The sequence below is a fragment of the Eleutherodactylus coqui genome, chromosome 4 (assembly GCF_035609145.1).
Source record: "Eleutherodactylus coqui strain aEleCoq1 chromosome 4, aEleCoq1.hap1, whole genome shotgun sequence".
Taxonomy (NCBI): Eukaryota; Metazoa; Chordata; class Amphibia; order Anura; family Eleutherodactylidae; genus Eleutherodactylus; species Eleutherodactylus coqui.
The window spans coordinates 46,947,233-46,962,177 of record NC_089840.1 but is presented as its reverse complement, the minus strand read 5'-3'; the positions used below and the strand labels follow the sequence as shown (position 1 = coordinate 46,962,177).

The window sequence follows — 14,945 nt, the reverse complement described above, 5'->3', positions numbered from 1 at the left end:
GGGCCCATAAGGCCTCTCTTCTCCATATAGGGAGCCCAGTACTATGAATAAAGCAATATAGTTTGGGGCCCTGTTACAGGTTTTGCATTGGGGCCCATGAGCTTCAAGTTACGCCTTTGGTGGGTATATAAGGTGTATGATAGGCCATCTGCTCACATATCACTGGTTGTTGTCACGGGTAAAATGGGCCATTTATCAGAGTTGCAAAAACGAATAAGACTGCCTGTCCACAGGCGTTAATGAATTGTGTTCCCCGTGGCGATAATCCGGCCGAGGGAAATGCAATGCACGCTTTCCATAATATTGCTATGGAAAGTGCGCCCCCCCCCCCCCTGCTCACGAGCGGAGAATCATAGCAATTCTCCCCTCGCGGGCGGCAAATCGCAGCATGCTGCGAATTGCCGTGATTCTCCACGGTTAGCCTATCTGTCAGATAGGCTGACAGCAGAGATCCGTCTGCCGGCTTCTGCTCCCGGATGACGGCTCCCGCGGCAGAGATCCGCCGAGGGATACCGCAACACCCATGTACAGGCAGCCTAAAAGTGAACAATAATCGTTCAGTCTAAACACAAGGCGAATAGGCTTGTGGTGACATCACTTGCTTATTCGCTCATTCAATCAAGCGATAATCGGTTTGTTTGGAAGGTCCCTGAGTGGTGCCTGAGGTTTTGGGTGCAACCCGCATCAGACAGCTCATTGACAGGCACGTCCTATCTCTCATCCATGAAGCGGACAGGAATAGTACATGCCATGAGTTTATTCACGCTCAGTATTGGCCCGTGTGAAAAAACGTCCATGCGTATAGCTTCATAGACTATAGTGGGAGCCCAAAATATTCTAATGTGATGGAGGCCAAAGAAGAATTAGTGGGCGGGGCTTAACACCATTTACTCGGTTAGTTTAAAGTCTTTTATTGGGTTCGCTGAGTTTATGTTGTGCTGAAACATCTAAGGAAATGACTGGAAGTGACCTGAGAATACAAAGAGGATGAAGCAATCCTAATGATGCATTACAATCCACAGTGTCAAGAGGAAATGAGTGTCTATATGTGCTAAGTTAGCAAGTTTGACTTGGCCTCAAGTAACATAGTCAGCGATCCCAAGAAAGTTCCCGGATTCCAGCCACTGTCACTATGTTTATCCTTTCAACTGACTCCTTATTCTTATAAAGTAGACTTCTGTAAGGACCCTCGGTGCGCAAATGCGCACAAAAATAGAGGAAAACCAAAAAATGCTTACTAATCCATTAATATGAATGGGCTCTATGCTCTGCATATTACACGCGTGCGCAAATGCACACACAAATATGTCTGTGTGAAGCCGCCCTCACTCTTCAACCCTCAACACACCTTTTGCTAACTACAATGTAAGGGTAATAAAAAATAAATTATTGAGCCTTGGATCATAACACAATGATAGGGATATGCTATCATATTGTAATTAATATTTCTAATTATGTATTGCTTAATAGTATCATAATAATTATTACTGTCATTATTAATAATGTAATTAATTAAAAATACCAGTACTGTAACAAAACAGCCTCGTCCGGGATTTGAACCCGCGACCTTCCGCACACGCCGCGTCAAACTGATGCCCGACCTAAAATCACACCCCGCCCCCAGTAATCTGTACCTACTCTGGTTTGACGTCACCTAAACCGAACCAATGAACGCTGCTCATCCTACAGCCAATCAGATTCGGCTCGGTCCACGCGTGACGAACACTGCTGACAGCCAATAGGATTCGTTTATTGTAACCTGAGGGGCGTTTTCCAAGCCAATGGGGAGTCTTCTCCGTGTGAGGAGGGCGGGACTGTGGCATTGGCAGTGGTGGCCGTCCTGAGGTAATGGCTGCGGCTCGGGTGTCGCGCTCTCGGTGCGGGCTGTGTCTGCTGCTGGCGGCCGTGCTGGGTTCCGGTGAGTGGAGCTTTGGGTTGTCTGTGTTAGCGGGGGGGTCGTCTGTCCTGGTTATGGCGGGGTGCAGCTGGCACTGCTGTATAACATGGCCACCTTTGTGAGGCTCGGGCTGCCCGTCTCCACATTGCATGGGGGGGGCTGGAGGCTTCTGTGGTGTCACCTGTATATCCTGTACGCCGTGTGGCCCCCGACCACCTCCTTGTGGCCCCCGGTGTGTCACACCTTGTTCCCCCCCATCTAATACAGTATTTGTGGTGACTGTTGGTCGTGTTCGTAAATGGCGGTTATCAGCGCCTGTCACATGACCTGATTGCGCCATTACTGTGTCATTGGGACTTGTATGTTTTTGGCGTGTATTCTGGGCTGATATCTGTCGCCCCATTCAATGGAAAAATTGCGCCGCTGTTCTGATGACATGAAAACCGCGGCCGGTTGGCGAGGATTTGTCCCCTTCAACTGGGCTGCTTGGTGCCGCGTCCACCTGCCAACCTGCAGCAGAAATTCGTGCATCGGTCTCAGTTTGGCGCAAATCACCATTGGGTTTTTCCATATGAAAAAAATGTTATTGTGTAGATGTGACCTAAATGGCGCATTTTGTGCTGAATTAGGCATTTAACTCCTTCAGGATAGCTGATTGGTGGGTGTCCGCCACGTAGGACACTTTGTGATCAGCTGACCTCCGCACTTGCTGAAGCAGGACTGGACACCTACATTGGAGTTGGAGCCGTAAGTGCAGTAGAAGGCATAGCTCCCATTTCAGTGGGAGCTATGCCTTCTATTGCACTTCCCTCTCCGACACCCAATGTGGACGAAACGGTCAACATCTGGGACACTGCAGTGAGTGCGGAAGGCTGACATCAGCTGATCATTAGGGGTCCTGATTGGCAGACCCCATTACTGGACCTATCCTAAGGATCGGTCATCAATACTGCAAGGGGTGGGTGATATCTGATTGGTGGGGTCTCACAGCTGACCACTTGGTGCGGTGTCCCTGCTGCGCCCACTGTAGTGAGGAGGGGATTGCAGTGGCGCAGCCTTCATCTTCAGTGGGACTGCTAGAGAGACCGCCAGCTTGTACTCCATGCCCATCAGCCCAATTGAAATGAATGGAGCTGAACCATAGTTCTTGGGTTCAGCGGGGGTCCCAGCAGCGAGACGCCCACCGATGACCCCTTTATCACTTATCCTTTGGATAGGTGATCATCTGATTTGGGAATACCCCTTTAGAGGGTCATTCAGAGTGAATGGCGCAGAAGAAAAAGTCCTACAACTTTATTAGTACACTTTGTGCTTCCATTCAAAAATTCTGCTTGCTGTCAATGAATTGGTACACTTGTTTCTGTTCAGAGTCTGGAAAACGGTCTTGAACTATTGTATCTCAGAGCTGAGTGTTTGTTACACTTGTATCCAGTCTAGAGGTACATGGATCAGCAGCACAGGTGTCTCTCCTGTCCTGATAGTTTGCTACAATGTATCCATCTATGGGCCCTGTTAGACAGAACGATGTCAGAGTTCGCTCTGCAGCCTGTTCTTGCAGGCAGATGCATCGTTCACTCACAGCCGCTGTATAAGTGAATGAGAACGACCGAACGATTAGTGAATGAGCCAACGATTATTTTCATGCTCGCGTGAAATGAATGATAAACTAATGAATTATCATCGGTCATTTTTTTGGGGGGGCGATCATTCCATTTTAGCAAACCGTTAGTTTACCCCACAATTCACTGTTTAGAGTTGATAAAATTGTAACAAACTGTCAGACATGTTGGAAGTATACGGCTGGGTTCACACGGGACGGATTTGTTGCAGAAATTCCGTGTGGAATTCCTGTGCGGCAAATCCGCTCACGGCTCCTAATCCCAGGATTAGTCAGCCATGTGGATGAGATTTCGAAAAAATCTCGTCCACACAGGGCGGCCAATCCATCGTGGCAAAGCTGGGCAGAACCGGCGATGCAGCGTGGAATTGATAGCCGCAGCATGTCAACCCTTTTTTTTTTTTTTCGTTTTCCGTTGCAGCCTCACTCCTCTCTATGGCGAGAGAAAGCCGCAACAGAATTTTGGCGGCTGAACTGCTCCAAAGCCTGCAGCAAAATGCCGCAGGTTTTGAAGCTGCAGCTCTCCCGCGGAAATCTTGCAGCTTTTCGGGGCGGCCAAGCTGCGGGATTTCCGACCCGTGGGAACCCAACCTCCAGATTTTCAGCCTCCGGATATAAATAATATTGCCATTCACTGACCATAAGCACAGATCTTGAAAATGAAATGAAAACGCAAGATATTAGAAAATTGCAGAAACTTCCATTCTAGAAGGGTTAATTGTTTTCGTAAGTCTTCACTTGTCTCCTATCTGAGTTCTCACATATTTGCTGTTGTATCGGACTCTGCACATCTGGTCACATGATGTGACTCGTGTAGAATGGGACTTCTGCCACTTGTTTTCCTCAGCAGAGAGGATATCAGCGGTGATGGTGTGCGACGTCAGGATTATCCTCGGCTCTTACAGTGACTGTGGCTACTCTGACATGTAGTAATAACATCCGGACGTCAGGACCAGCCGACTGTATAATACAGGGTTTACCAACTTTTGGGGAACTCCTGGAAAATACAACTTTCTTGAGGATCCCTAGCAAAAAAAAAAAAGTAAAATGTAAGATAAGACAATAGTAATTCAGACTCCGGAATCCGAAATCAGTTCCCCAGTTGTCAGACACGACCATTAATGTAGACACCTAAATTGGACTACATGGCGACTTTGGATACAACGTCAGGGTGGCTACATTGTCCATAGGCCGGCTCACACGAGCGTGTGGTGAAACTCTGCATGTATCACCGCGTATGGCAGCAATTTGTGACTGCGCATGCCAGCGTATCTCATGCATATTGTCATGCGCATTCTTCCTTGTTTTGTTTTTTCCAAATTTCCCGCTCTGTCACTTGGTGACTTTGCGTATAAACGCCGCATTTACACAATGTAAATGTATATGAACAGCGTTTATTACGCACCCATAGAGGACACTAAGGCTCTATATCGCATAATATGCCGTAAAATACTGTGTTTTGGTTTTTTTTGTGTTCATGGATCAATATAAATCGGTATGCTTTCATTGATTTCATTCACACATGATACAGAATGACACCACGCTCGTGTGCGTCTGCCCTTATAGTCAGTTGAAAAAGTGGTTCAGGTGAGTCATCAGGTCCGCTAACTGTTTGTGTGCTTTTACACTGAGTAATTGTTGAGCAAACTTCGGGGGGTGAGGGTGAGCTCTGGCCCTTTTTGTACACAACCACAATCAAACGATTCTCGTCTGCCCGAGCGAAGAAGCTGATGATGTCATCGCCATCTCGTCCGCGCGGGCAGCCTGTAGGATTCTCGTTGAGAAGCATGTAGTTCTCGCTCGCTTGTCGTTCAGTGTTTACCCTTCCTATGTGAAGCAGTGAATGAGCCGGAGCCGCTTTATATGCCGGCTGCACAGGAACGAGCGAGATCCTCCTTGGCTGCATTGAAACTGAACGATTATTTAGTTTCATTCGTTTGAATGATTTTTTGAATGACAATCATTCAGTCCAAACACATCATTAGTTGTTAGCTGGTCATTGAAAAACAAACAATTGTCTGTTTATGGCCTCCTGCAGACGGCCGGGTCGGATCCCACTGCGAGCCGTGCCCCTGCAGTAACCCGCGCTCACCAGCTCCTGGCGTCGCGCGCTGTTAGGTGCCGGCTGCCACCTAGTCGGCACATGCGCAGTGCAGAGTTGGTGTGTCACTAGTGGTGTTTCTGTGCGGGCCTCTGCGAGGTTCGCACAGAAATAGAACATGCCGCGATTTGTTTACCTCGCAAGTTTCCATGCGGTCAATTCGCGTCTGTCTGCATAGGATTGCATTATCTAATGCGATCCTATGGCAGCGGGCACAGGCGGAAATTCTGTGGGAAAGCCCGCTGCGGAATTTCCGCTTGTGTGCAGGAGGACTAAACGGGGTGATAATTCATCAATCTGCAACTATTTTTTAAGTTTGCTGAAATAATTAGCCACTACTGGACGATTTCTGGCTTATCACCCGGTTGGCGGCCATGTTTACACAGAATAACTAATGTTTACATCGTTTGGACGATAATTATCCTGTGTGCAGTTTGCAAATATTTTTTTTAAGTTTTGAGCATTGCAAGGTACACAAAACTCGCATAGCAATAGAACCTGTTATTTTCAATGCGTCTGTTTAGGGCGCCTTCACACTTCCAATCTCGATATCGCTGCGTTTTTTTTATTTTTTACGTGAATGTCAATGGGACTCTCTAATGTTAAAAATGCATCACAAAACTCACAGGGTTGCGCTTTGCGATTTTTGTGCAATGCGTTTTTAACATTAGAAAGTCCTGTTGACATTCACATAAAAAAAAAACGCAGCGATATCGCAAGTGTGAAGGCGTTCTTACAAGAGTGACCACTTTTTTTTTTTTTCTCCCCTCGTGGAAATATTGGCAATTTTCAGTGGAGCTGAAATAATTTGCATCGCGCTCACATGCAATGCGGTTTTCCAAACTTTTCCAAACTTTTACTATTGAGGCAATGTGACTTTCGTGCATGGGAAAATTGTAGGCTGCATCAATGCAATGGAAATCGCAGGTTCACAAGAGCAGCATCGCTCCAACTTTCTTAGGCTGTCTGTCCACGGGCGGGTTTCAATTGCGTTGGCCGCATTCCTCCCCCCCCCCCCCCCCCCATGAGCGATTTGCAGCATGCTGTGAATTTACCGTGATTCTCCGTGGTCAGCCTATCTGCGTCTTAGAAACACACAAATTTTGCGCGACTTTGGCGCTTGTGTGAAACCGACCTAAGAGCCCTTTTACACGGGACGATCATCGCTCAGTGATTGTAGGCGGAGCGGACCTGGGATCGTTCTGGCGCACCTGCCTCCATTCACAGTAAATAGGCTGCATCTCACACACAAATGACGGCCTGCTTGCATTGGCTGATCGTCGTTCAGTCTTGTGTGTGTATAAACGGAACGGCGAGCGCTGCGTACTTTTACACTGAATGATAATCGTTCAGATTCCAGTGAGAATCTGAACGACTACCATAACGTGTAAAAGGGCCCTAAGTCGCACGAGCAAAAATAGCAGCGTAGCTCTGCGGCATTGGAATATAATGAATGAGTTGCTGCGCTCCACATCCAGTAACTCAGTAATGTCAAGAAAGCTAAATTTTCTTGATTTCCTGTGATCAGTTTGCAGTTGTGGCAGCTTGTAACCCCAAATCAGACAGGAAACCTAAGCAAAAACAGGAATCTACTTACCTCTCCTCCCTCCTGGCTTCTGTTGCCTTCAGGGTCCTGCATACAGCGTCCTGATGCCAAGCTGTTAGGTCTCATGCTCACGGCCGTGGTGAGCACCGCCAGCGGAATATTGCAGCAGAATCTTACATGGCGCCCCCCAAAGACCCCATACTCACTTCTTGGATCCGCCATGCATGACGCGGCGGGCGGTGACGCGTAATCACGCGATACTTCCGCTGTGCTCACAGCGGAAGTATCTCATGGCGGACGGCTACCATTGACTACAGTGGAAGCTGGCCGCACGTTTTTCTGCGGCAATTAGTGCATGCAGCGGGTTCATTCACGCTGCGGAATTCCGTGGGGAAATTGAGCTATTAGATTCAGTAGAATTTAATAGCTGTGAAACACGGCAGAAATCCATCCGTGGGCATTAGCCCTTCAAGGGAATCTTATCAGCCTGAAGCTGCTGTCCAAACCACAGGCATGATGTAATCGAGCAGGAGGCGCTGAGCGGACTGATATAGTTTTATGGAAAAAAATCAGTATAATTTGTAGTTTATTCATGGATACATCTGCACATTCTGCGCCGAACGGTCTAATGGGCGGAGCTAGCAATGACTGACAGCTGTCTGTGTGTGACTGGACATACAGGGGAGGCTGTCATTTGAACACTTGCTGCCAAATTCCCTCATAATGGTCATTGGGGGTCCCAACAATCTGTGATCAACTCATAGTTGGGGAAACTTAACAAAAAGCACATGTAGATAGTAGTTTACCACAGGGCTGTGTGGATTGGTTGCTGTGGTCATGTGATCCCTCTATAGAGATGCTGTCACTACCCAGAGGATTAGTAGCAAGGTGAGGAGAAGGCCGAGAGCTGGAAAGTGTCTTTTCCAATGGTAAATATATTACCTTTTTTTTTTTTCTTTTGCCCCTCTACAACCGGGAACAGTAAACTCATTATCAGTAAAACCCCCAAATCTGAAAAAAAAACCCTTAACGCTGCGTTTGTGCTCGGGTAGGGCCGCTTTGTACAGCGTTCAGTGTCAGCGGCTTCCTGCGTTGTTACTGCGCTTTTAGCAAAGCAAGCCGCTGACATCACTGCTTTCATTTTTCCTCCCGGTGACCTAGAATGCTACGTTCGAAAACGCGGTAAAATGCTGCACACGGCATTCTAGTGCATTTTTGACAGTGCTGAAAACTCTCCCCATGCATTTCAATGGGCGACTCGTGGAGTTTTTTTTTTTTTTAAACTCTGAAACGCCCCAAAATAGAACAAAGCACTTGAAAAACACGCTTCAGCGCTGCCTGACAAGCCCCATTGAAATGAATGGAGGCGGTTTACAGCACTTAGTGCGGCTTTTGAAAGGCTGTGCTAAACGCTGTAAAAAAAAAAAAAAAGCCTGTGTGAGAGCTGCCTTAATCACAGCATAATGAAACTACTGGAACTGTAAGGTAAGGCGGGCAGACGGCTCTGGTGCCAGCTTATCTCTCCCTGAGCCTTCTTTCCCCAGACATTATTTGTTGGGACCAGTTGAGCTGCCCCCTCATATACACTACAGAGTCATTCTAATCTGTCTTATCTTGGGTTCAGATGACCAGAGTCTGATGTGTATTGGGGAGGGGGGGGGGTGTTTACTGGCTCTAAATGGACCAAATTCTTGGTCTGATGTAATAAACATCAATGGGTGCTCATTTTTTGTCTACATGCACCAAGAATTACTTATGGGGACCAACTATCATATTTCTGATGGTTTGCCCCATATCCCAGCTCTGTCAGCTAATAGGGCCAGCTGATCAGGGACCATTTTTATGCTTGCTGAAAGTCGCTGATCAGCTGACACAGGAGAAATCTGCTATTACACAGTCCATGAAATCAATCTTTTACATCCTTGTAATGCATGGACCTAATATCCTGATGGGTGCAGGTTCTGCTCTTAGATCCTTACTTATTGGGAGAACACGGGCTCCGTGAACCCTAATCGCCAGCTCCCAGCTGCCATACACTTCATTGGATTCACAAGGCCATGATCACTATATCTGTAGTAAACGCAGTCGGACACGTGGAAATCTACACAGTCGGTTGGAATGACGTGGGTTTATTCCCATAGTGCTGTGTTGTCATACTGGGACAAGTGCACTGCAGATCTGCTGTTAAATTCTACCCCCTTACCCCCTGTGGATTTACCCTTAAAGGGCCACTGACCCAATAGTGAGTAGGACAGCAGCTGATATAAAGGTTCCTAGAGAGTCTTAATAGTGGTCATATGCGACCTGACCTAGTCATCATTGGTGAAGGGATTCTTCAGCGCTTCCTGCAGCTCATACCATTAAGAAATAATGAGCCCCAAAATGCCTGATAACAGTGAACAATAGATTTTGATAGATTACAGTTGACTGCTTTGCTAGTGTATGATCTATTTGGAATGAATATCCCTTTTAAGTCCTTGTGATGTTGGGTGAAGCCCGTTCCCCCTGTAAACACTTGGGCTTTAGTCTTCCTCTGTTGGTGCTGCAGTCAGTGAATCTATAAATAATTGATATTAGTACAGTGGGAGAAAGAGAATGCCGCTTATTATGGCTGCTCCTCATTACTTCTCTTTAGCAGCGGGTAATGTGAGGTGATGAAGCGCCTGGGGAACGTCGCTGCTCCCCGGCCTCTTGTGGACTGATCTAGAAAAATGCTATGGTGTATAAGTATCTATAACGTATGGAAACCTCTTTCTGATTGCTGTCGCGGCTGAAAATGGCCAAATGTCATGGGATCAGCTGTGATCAGTAAGTGTGCAGGGAGTAGTCATGCCCCATATGTTGGCTGGATATCTTTCTCCGTAGGGTGTGAATCAGTAAAACAAGGCACTTGCACCAGCAATCACATCTGTCTATGCTGCACCTCTGTGAATGTGGTGCCCATTCTGTATTATCTGTAAGGGCATGTGGGCATCATAGTGGGAGGGAAGCATGTCAGCGGGCCACTGCGGCTCCAACTCTGGAGGACTTGGCACTAATATTCATTACATTGTTGACTGTAATTACTACATTTTCCCTGCTTGCTGTTTTGTGACCGGGCATCTCCTGGGCAGAGAGGGAATGGCCTCATGACTGGGCATCTCCTGGGCACAATCGCTTTAACATGGTATTCCATTTTCAGCTAATAAAGCCGATGAATGCGAAAGGTTCTGCAGTTTCTCACCCTATTCAAGATCTGTGCTTTATATGCTGCAGTGGGAGTTTAGTGTTTAGTTCCACAGGGTAGGTTCACACGAGTTGGAAGTGCTTTGGGTTTGGGGAATAGAGTAGCATGATGCAAGTAGCAAGTAGATTAGATTTTAATGCATTTTGCCCATGCCGCAGAACCTTCATGCGCGGAAATTGACATGCGGTCCGGACTTGAAATCCGCAGCATGTTAATTTCTGTCACGAACTCTACAGATTTGAATGAATCCTCTAAGTATAACATTGCTTTTTTTGCTATGTGTTAAGGCCCATTTACACCCAACGACTCTTGCCCAAAGTTTGCTCAAAGCCGTCTTTTGAGCAAGAATCATTGGGTCTAAATGCATGGACATCGTGCAGTTTTCGTGCACGAGTCGTTCCTCGCTCATGAACGATGAACTCCTTATCAGCGGTGCAGACTGTTATCAGTCGGCAGCGCTGATGAGATTCTTTCAGCTCGCGTCCTGCTGGTAGTTCACAGCAGGACGCGAGCTGTAATCACGAAGAACAACACAGCTGTTTGCTTATGCAAAACAGCTGTACTCTTTTAGCGGCCGCGGCGATGTCCCGCTGCGCCTGCATAGCTCTTAAGTAGCTACTTGGCTACTATAGAGTATGCAAAGGTAATCGCTCATCTGTCACTGTAAATGGGGTCTTACCAGTGAGTTTGCAGCATAATTTGCAAGCGCAAATTAGTATTTTCTTTGCTTTCTGAGAATCTGCTCACTTTGGTTCAGGCTTGCTGTTGCTCAGTGGCTTTCTACAGATTTATTGCAGAAATTTTATGCAGCAAATCCAGAAAGATCTGTCCATGAAGGCTGCTAAATAACCGCTTACTGACAGCATGCAGAGGTCTTAAACTATGAAGAATTGATAAATTATATTACAAAGTTTGAATAATTTGTTGAGCCTGGAAAACCCATTTATATTGGCCATTGCCATTTCTTGGGAGCTCTCCATTGTAGAGTAACTGCACTTTTTAAAAAACTTCTTACATGTCAGTTTTCATCGGTGGTGGTGGTGGTGGTGGTGGTGGGGGGGGGGGGGGGTCTGTGTGATGAGACCTCTGCTGATCAATCAAATGAAGGGGCTGTGAGCGCTCTGCTCTTTCAGCTCCTCACTGCATCAGAAGACTGACGCATATGGTCTTTGCAACCATCTTCACATTTATATAGAATGTCTCAGTAAGGCTGGCCTCTCACGACTGATAGATGTCTCAGGAGGTCACGTACATGTTGTATTGGTGATGAATCTTGCAACTGGACAGCAATGGAAGTGTGACAATGTTGTGGGGGATCCTGTGACCACCCTGCCCCTTCCCCTTGTGTGTGCGGTTGAGCATTACCCTGCTGCCTCTTGGACGCCACCATGAGAGGAACACATGTGGCTGCAGGATGTCCTGAACATATCATTGAGCTGTCATTGGGTATTAGTGTATCTTGACGCCACTTGAAGTGGAGGTAGCGTCCAGATACAGGGGGTTTGGCAGTACAGCCACGCCCCCTATTTTGTGATTGGCTGGTCCTGCTTCTTGTGCATGTGAGTGTAGGTGCTGAACTTCAGCGATGCTGGGAGGATGCCGGTGCCTACTTGTATAGCGGGGCCACGAGTACGAGGTTTGAGCAGCGCAGGCACCATCACGCCTAATGTTACACGGTATTAGTGTATCTTGACGCCACCATGAACAAGTGGTGGAGTCAAGATTGACAGGGGGTGACGCCCCCTGTAGCTGATTGGCTGAAAATGTGGGTTTGCCTCAGGTCCTGGCAGCCCACAACGCTGCTGCTGGAATGCAGTGCTCCCCGCACCTCCGTGCGATCCTGGCCTAAACACCTTTCCACGGTTTAAGGAATCTCTGTAGCCTGCCGCCGTCAGCCTGCCCTGCACCTCCATAGGCTCCCGGCCCCTGCTCCAGCGGCCATTCTGGCAGCTCAAAACGCATTCCACGACAGGCCGCGCTCTGTTGCCTGCCGGTGGCCGCTGCAGTCGGCCATTCTGCCACCTCTAACCCCATTCTCCCACGGGCCACGGTCTGTTGCCTCCCGGCGTCCGCTGCAGGCAGCCATTGTGGATTCTGAAACCACTTCCCCAACGGGCGTGCAAAAGCCGCCCACCCCGATCTGTGTTGAAGCGCACAGTGGGGTCGGGATGATGGCGGGCACAGGGGGGTGAAGCAGCTTGGGCGGCTGCGCCGCTGAAGGGGCCCCACCTCCACAGCTGTATTCGCGGTGGCTACCGACAGCTCGATGTATTTTCCTGCACATTGTAGTGACCTTCCAGGACCTAGGCTGCACAGCATCCAGCCACACTATCAGCTACATGGGGTGTGACCACCCTGTCAATCTTGACTCCCCCAGGACTTCCTGGTGGCGTCAAGATACACTAATACCCTGTTACACTGGGGCCAGGAGCAGGAGGTCTCAGCAGCGTGCCCAGCACCTGCAGGGGCCCCCGTGCCAGCAAGTGGAGCTGACATCGGCCACCGGCAGGAGCTGTAAGGAGGAGGAAGCTCCGGCAGGGACAGTAACAGCGGCGGCTGTAAGCATTAGGAAGGGGCGCCAGGGAGATCAGCTTCAGGCCACCTTGAGCGCTGTTGGTACGTCGGCTACAGTCAAAGTGGGGCCAGAAGCAGGACCAGTGAGGCCAAACAAAGGGAGAATGGCATGCAGCCAATCAGGAAAAGGGGGCGTAAGCACACTGTCAAAGCTCCTGTATCTTGACTCCACCACTTTTTCCGGTGGCGTCAAGATACACTAATACCCTGTCATTGTCCCTCTTACCACACGTAGGGGTGACTGACTGTGGTATGTAATGGGCCCCACCCATCACACCAGCAGGGGGCAGGATTGAGGCGCTCACCCTGCGGTCTTCAGACACGAACATGGCCTTTGTCATCACCCAAACTTAACCTGGATTTGTTGCTGAAGACAACCCGATTCCACTCTGCAGCATCCAGTTTTGTCATTCATGACACCACTGCAAATGGAAGCAGCGAGGATTAATGTCAAAGGCCGTATATATAATGGGCACTGTGAGAGCAAATGTTCTTCAGCCAAGTGCCTGAAAATGGTTTGGACAGACACGGGTGTAATGATGCTGCCTCCTGTCTCTGGATGGTGGGCAACAAAACGGATGGAGCTGCTCACGCTTTTCAGATGATCCTCGCTACTGGTGTTCTGTCGAGGGAGTCCTGAGCCCGATTGCATTGTGGACCTTTTTTCTTCCTCCATGCCCTCACGCATCCACTGGTCAGACTGGCTCGGACGGCAATTTGTCGATGCGACCCTCCAGCTTCTCGCTTTCCAATATTACACCCCTCTAACTCTGTTATCTGGGCAAAACCTCCTGGATTGTGTCAGAGACGTCTAGTGGTCAACAAGCTCTACACAAGCGGAAGAGGTTTACAGCAAAGCACAACTTTTTCTAAAGGAGGAATTTTTAATTTTTGTAATTTTTTTTTTTTTTTTTTTAATGAAGTGTGTATATATGCAGATAACAGATGGGTGAAGTTATTTTGGGGTCTAGTTTTGTTGTTTCCGATCGTCTCCCCGTGTCTGTCTACGGGACATTGTACTTTGTTACTTTTCACGTTTCCTCTTGAAGGAGAATCCCTTTGATGACTAGACTGTTTATTTCCTGTTGGTTGAGCCGTCTATTCCTCAGTGTGCGGGATGCTGTGAGCGTGTCCAAGAGATGCGCCAAAGTCCAACGTATTTATAGATTATGGTTACACATCGGGTCATTCACTTATCAGCGAAAGACTTTAGAGTTTCACATTCATTGTTTGGTGGTTTTGTGTATGTGGTGGCAGCGTGTAATCCTTGATGTGTAGATATTGTCTGAGTTTATGGGTAAACTCAGACGATTTTTCGTTCCGTGATGCGTTTTTGTTACCATAATAGTGTATAAACTACAACGGTCTCCTTCTTCTACAAATCTCCTTGCCTTCTAAACTGACGCTCATGTATCCTCCAGTATTAGTGATATTGTCATTATTAAATCTACTCAAAGCATCGCACATTCCAGTGATACTATAAATTCTGGTCAGTAGACCCAGGGTTGGGTTGGGGCACTCGGCCATAGTCAGGTGCCCGTAGTACACTCGTCTGCAACTGGCTATAAAAAGATGTTCATGGTCTTATAGCACTTCTGGTGGCTGTGGGGGAAACGAAGTGTATAACGAGGTATATTGTAATATTAAACTAAATCTTTTATGCGGCATAAAAGATCAGCGATGAAGCTCATCGTTCAGTTTAGACAGCGGCTGTTCAGTAGTGAACGGCTGCTGTGTATCTCAATGGAGAGGGGCGGGGGAGCGAGAGGAGAGATCTCCTGCACTGCGCCGCCCCCTGCTGGCTGTTCCGTGAGCAAGACGGCTCTGCTAGTTCCCGTGCAGGAGCACAGGAGTGAGGAAACAGTGACGAGTATCAGGCATCATTAGCCTCATGCCCACGGGCATGACTGACTCCGCCAGCGGAATATTGCAGTGGAGTCCGTCACGTCGCCCCCCCCCACACAGACCCCGTACTCCTCTCTC

At 48.1% G+C, this 14,945-nt stretch overlaps 1 protein-coding gene across 1 annotated transcript in view; it reads left to right on the top strand.

Annotated features, from left to right (window-relative positions):
• Positions 1-1,816: 1,816 nt before the first annotated feature.
• The window catches only part of MPZL1 (myelin protein zero like 1), a 44,615-nt gene continuing 31,486 nt past the window's right edge, over positions 1,817-14,945 (top strand). Inside the window, exon 1 of the mRNA XM_066599367.1 lies at positions 1,817-1,918. Coding sequence (XP_066455464.1) covers positions 1,849-1,918 — 70 coding nt within the window. The 5' untranslated portion in view covers positions 1,817-1,848. The remainder of the gene's footprint in view (positions 1,919-14,945) is intronic.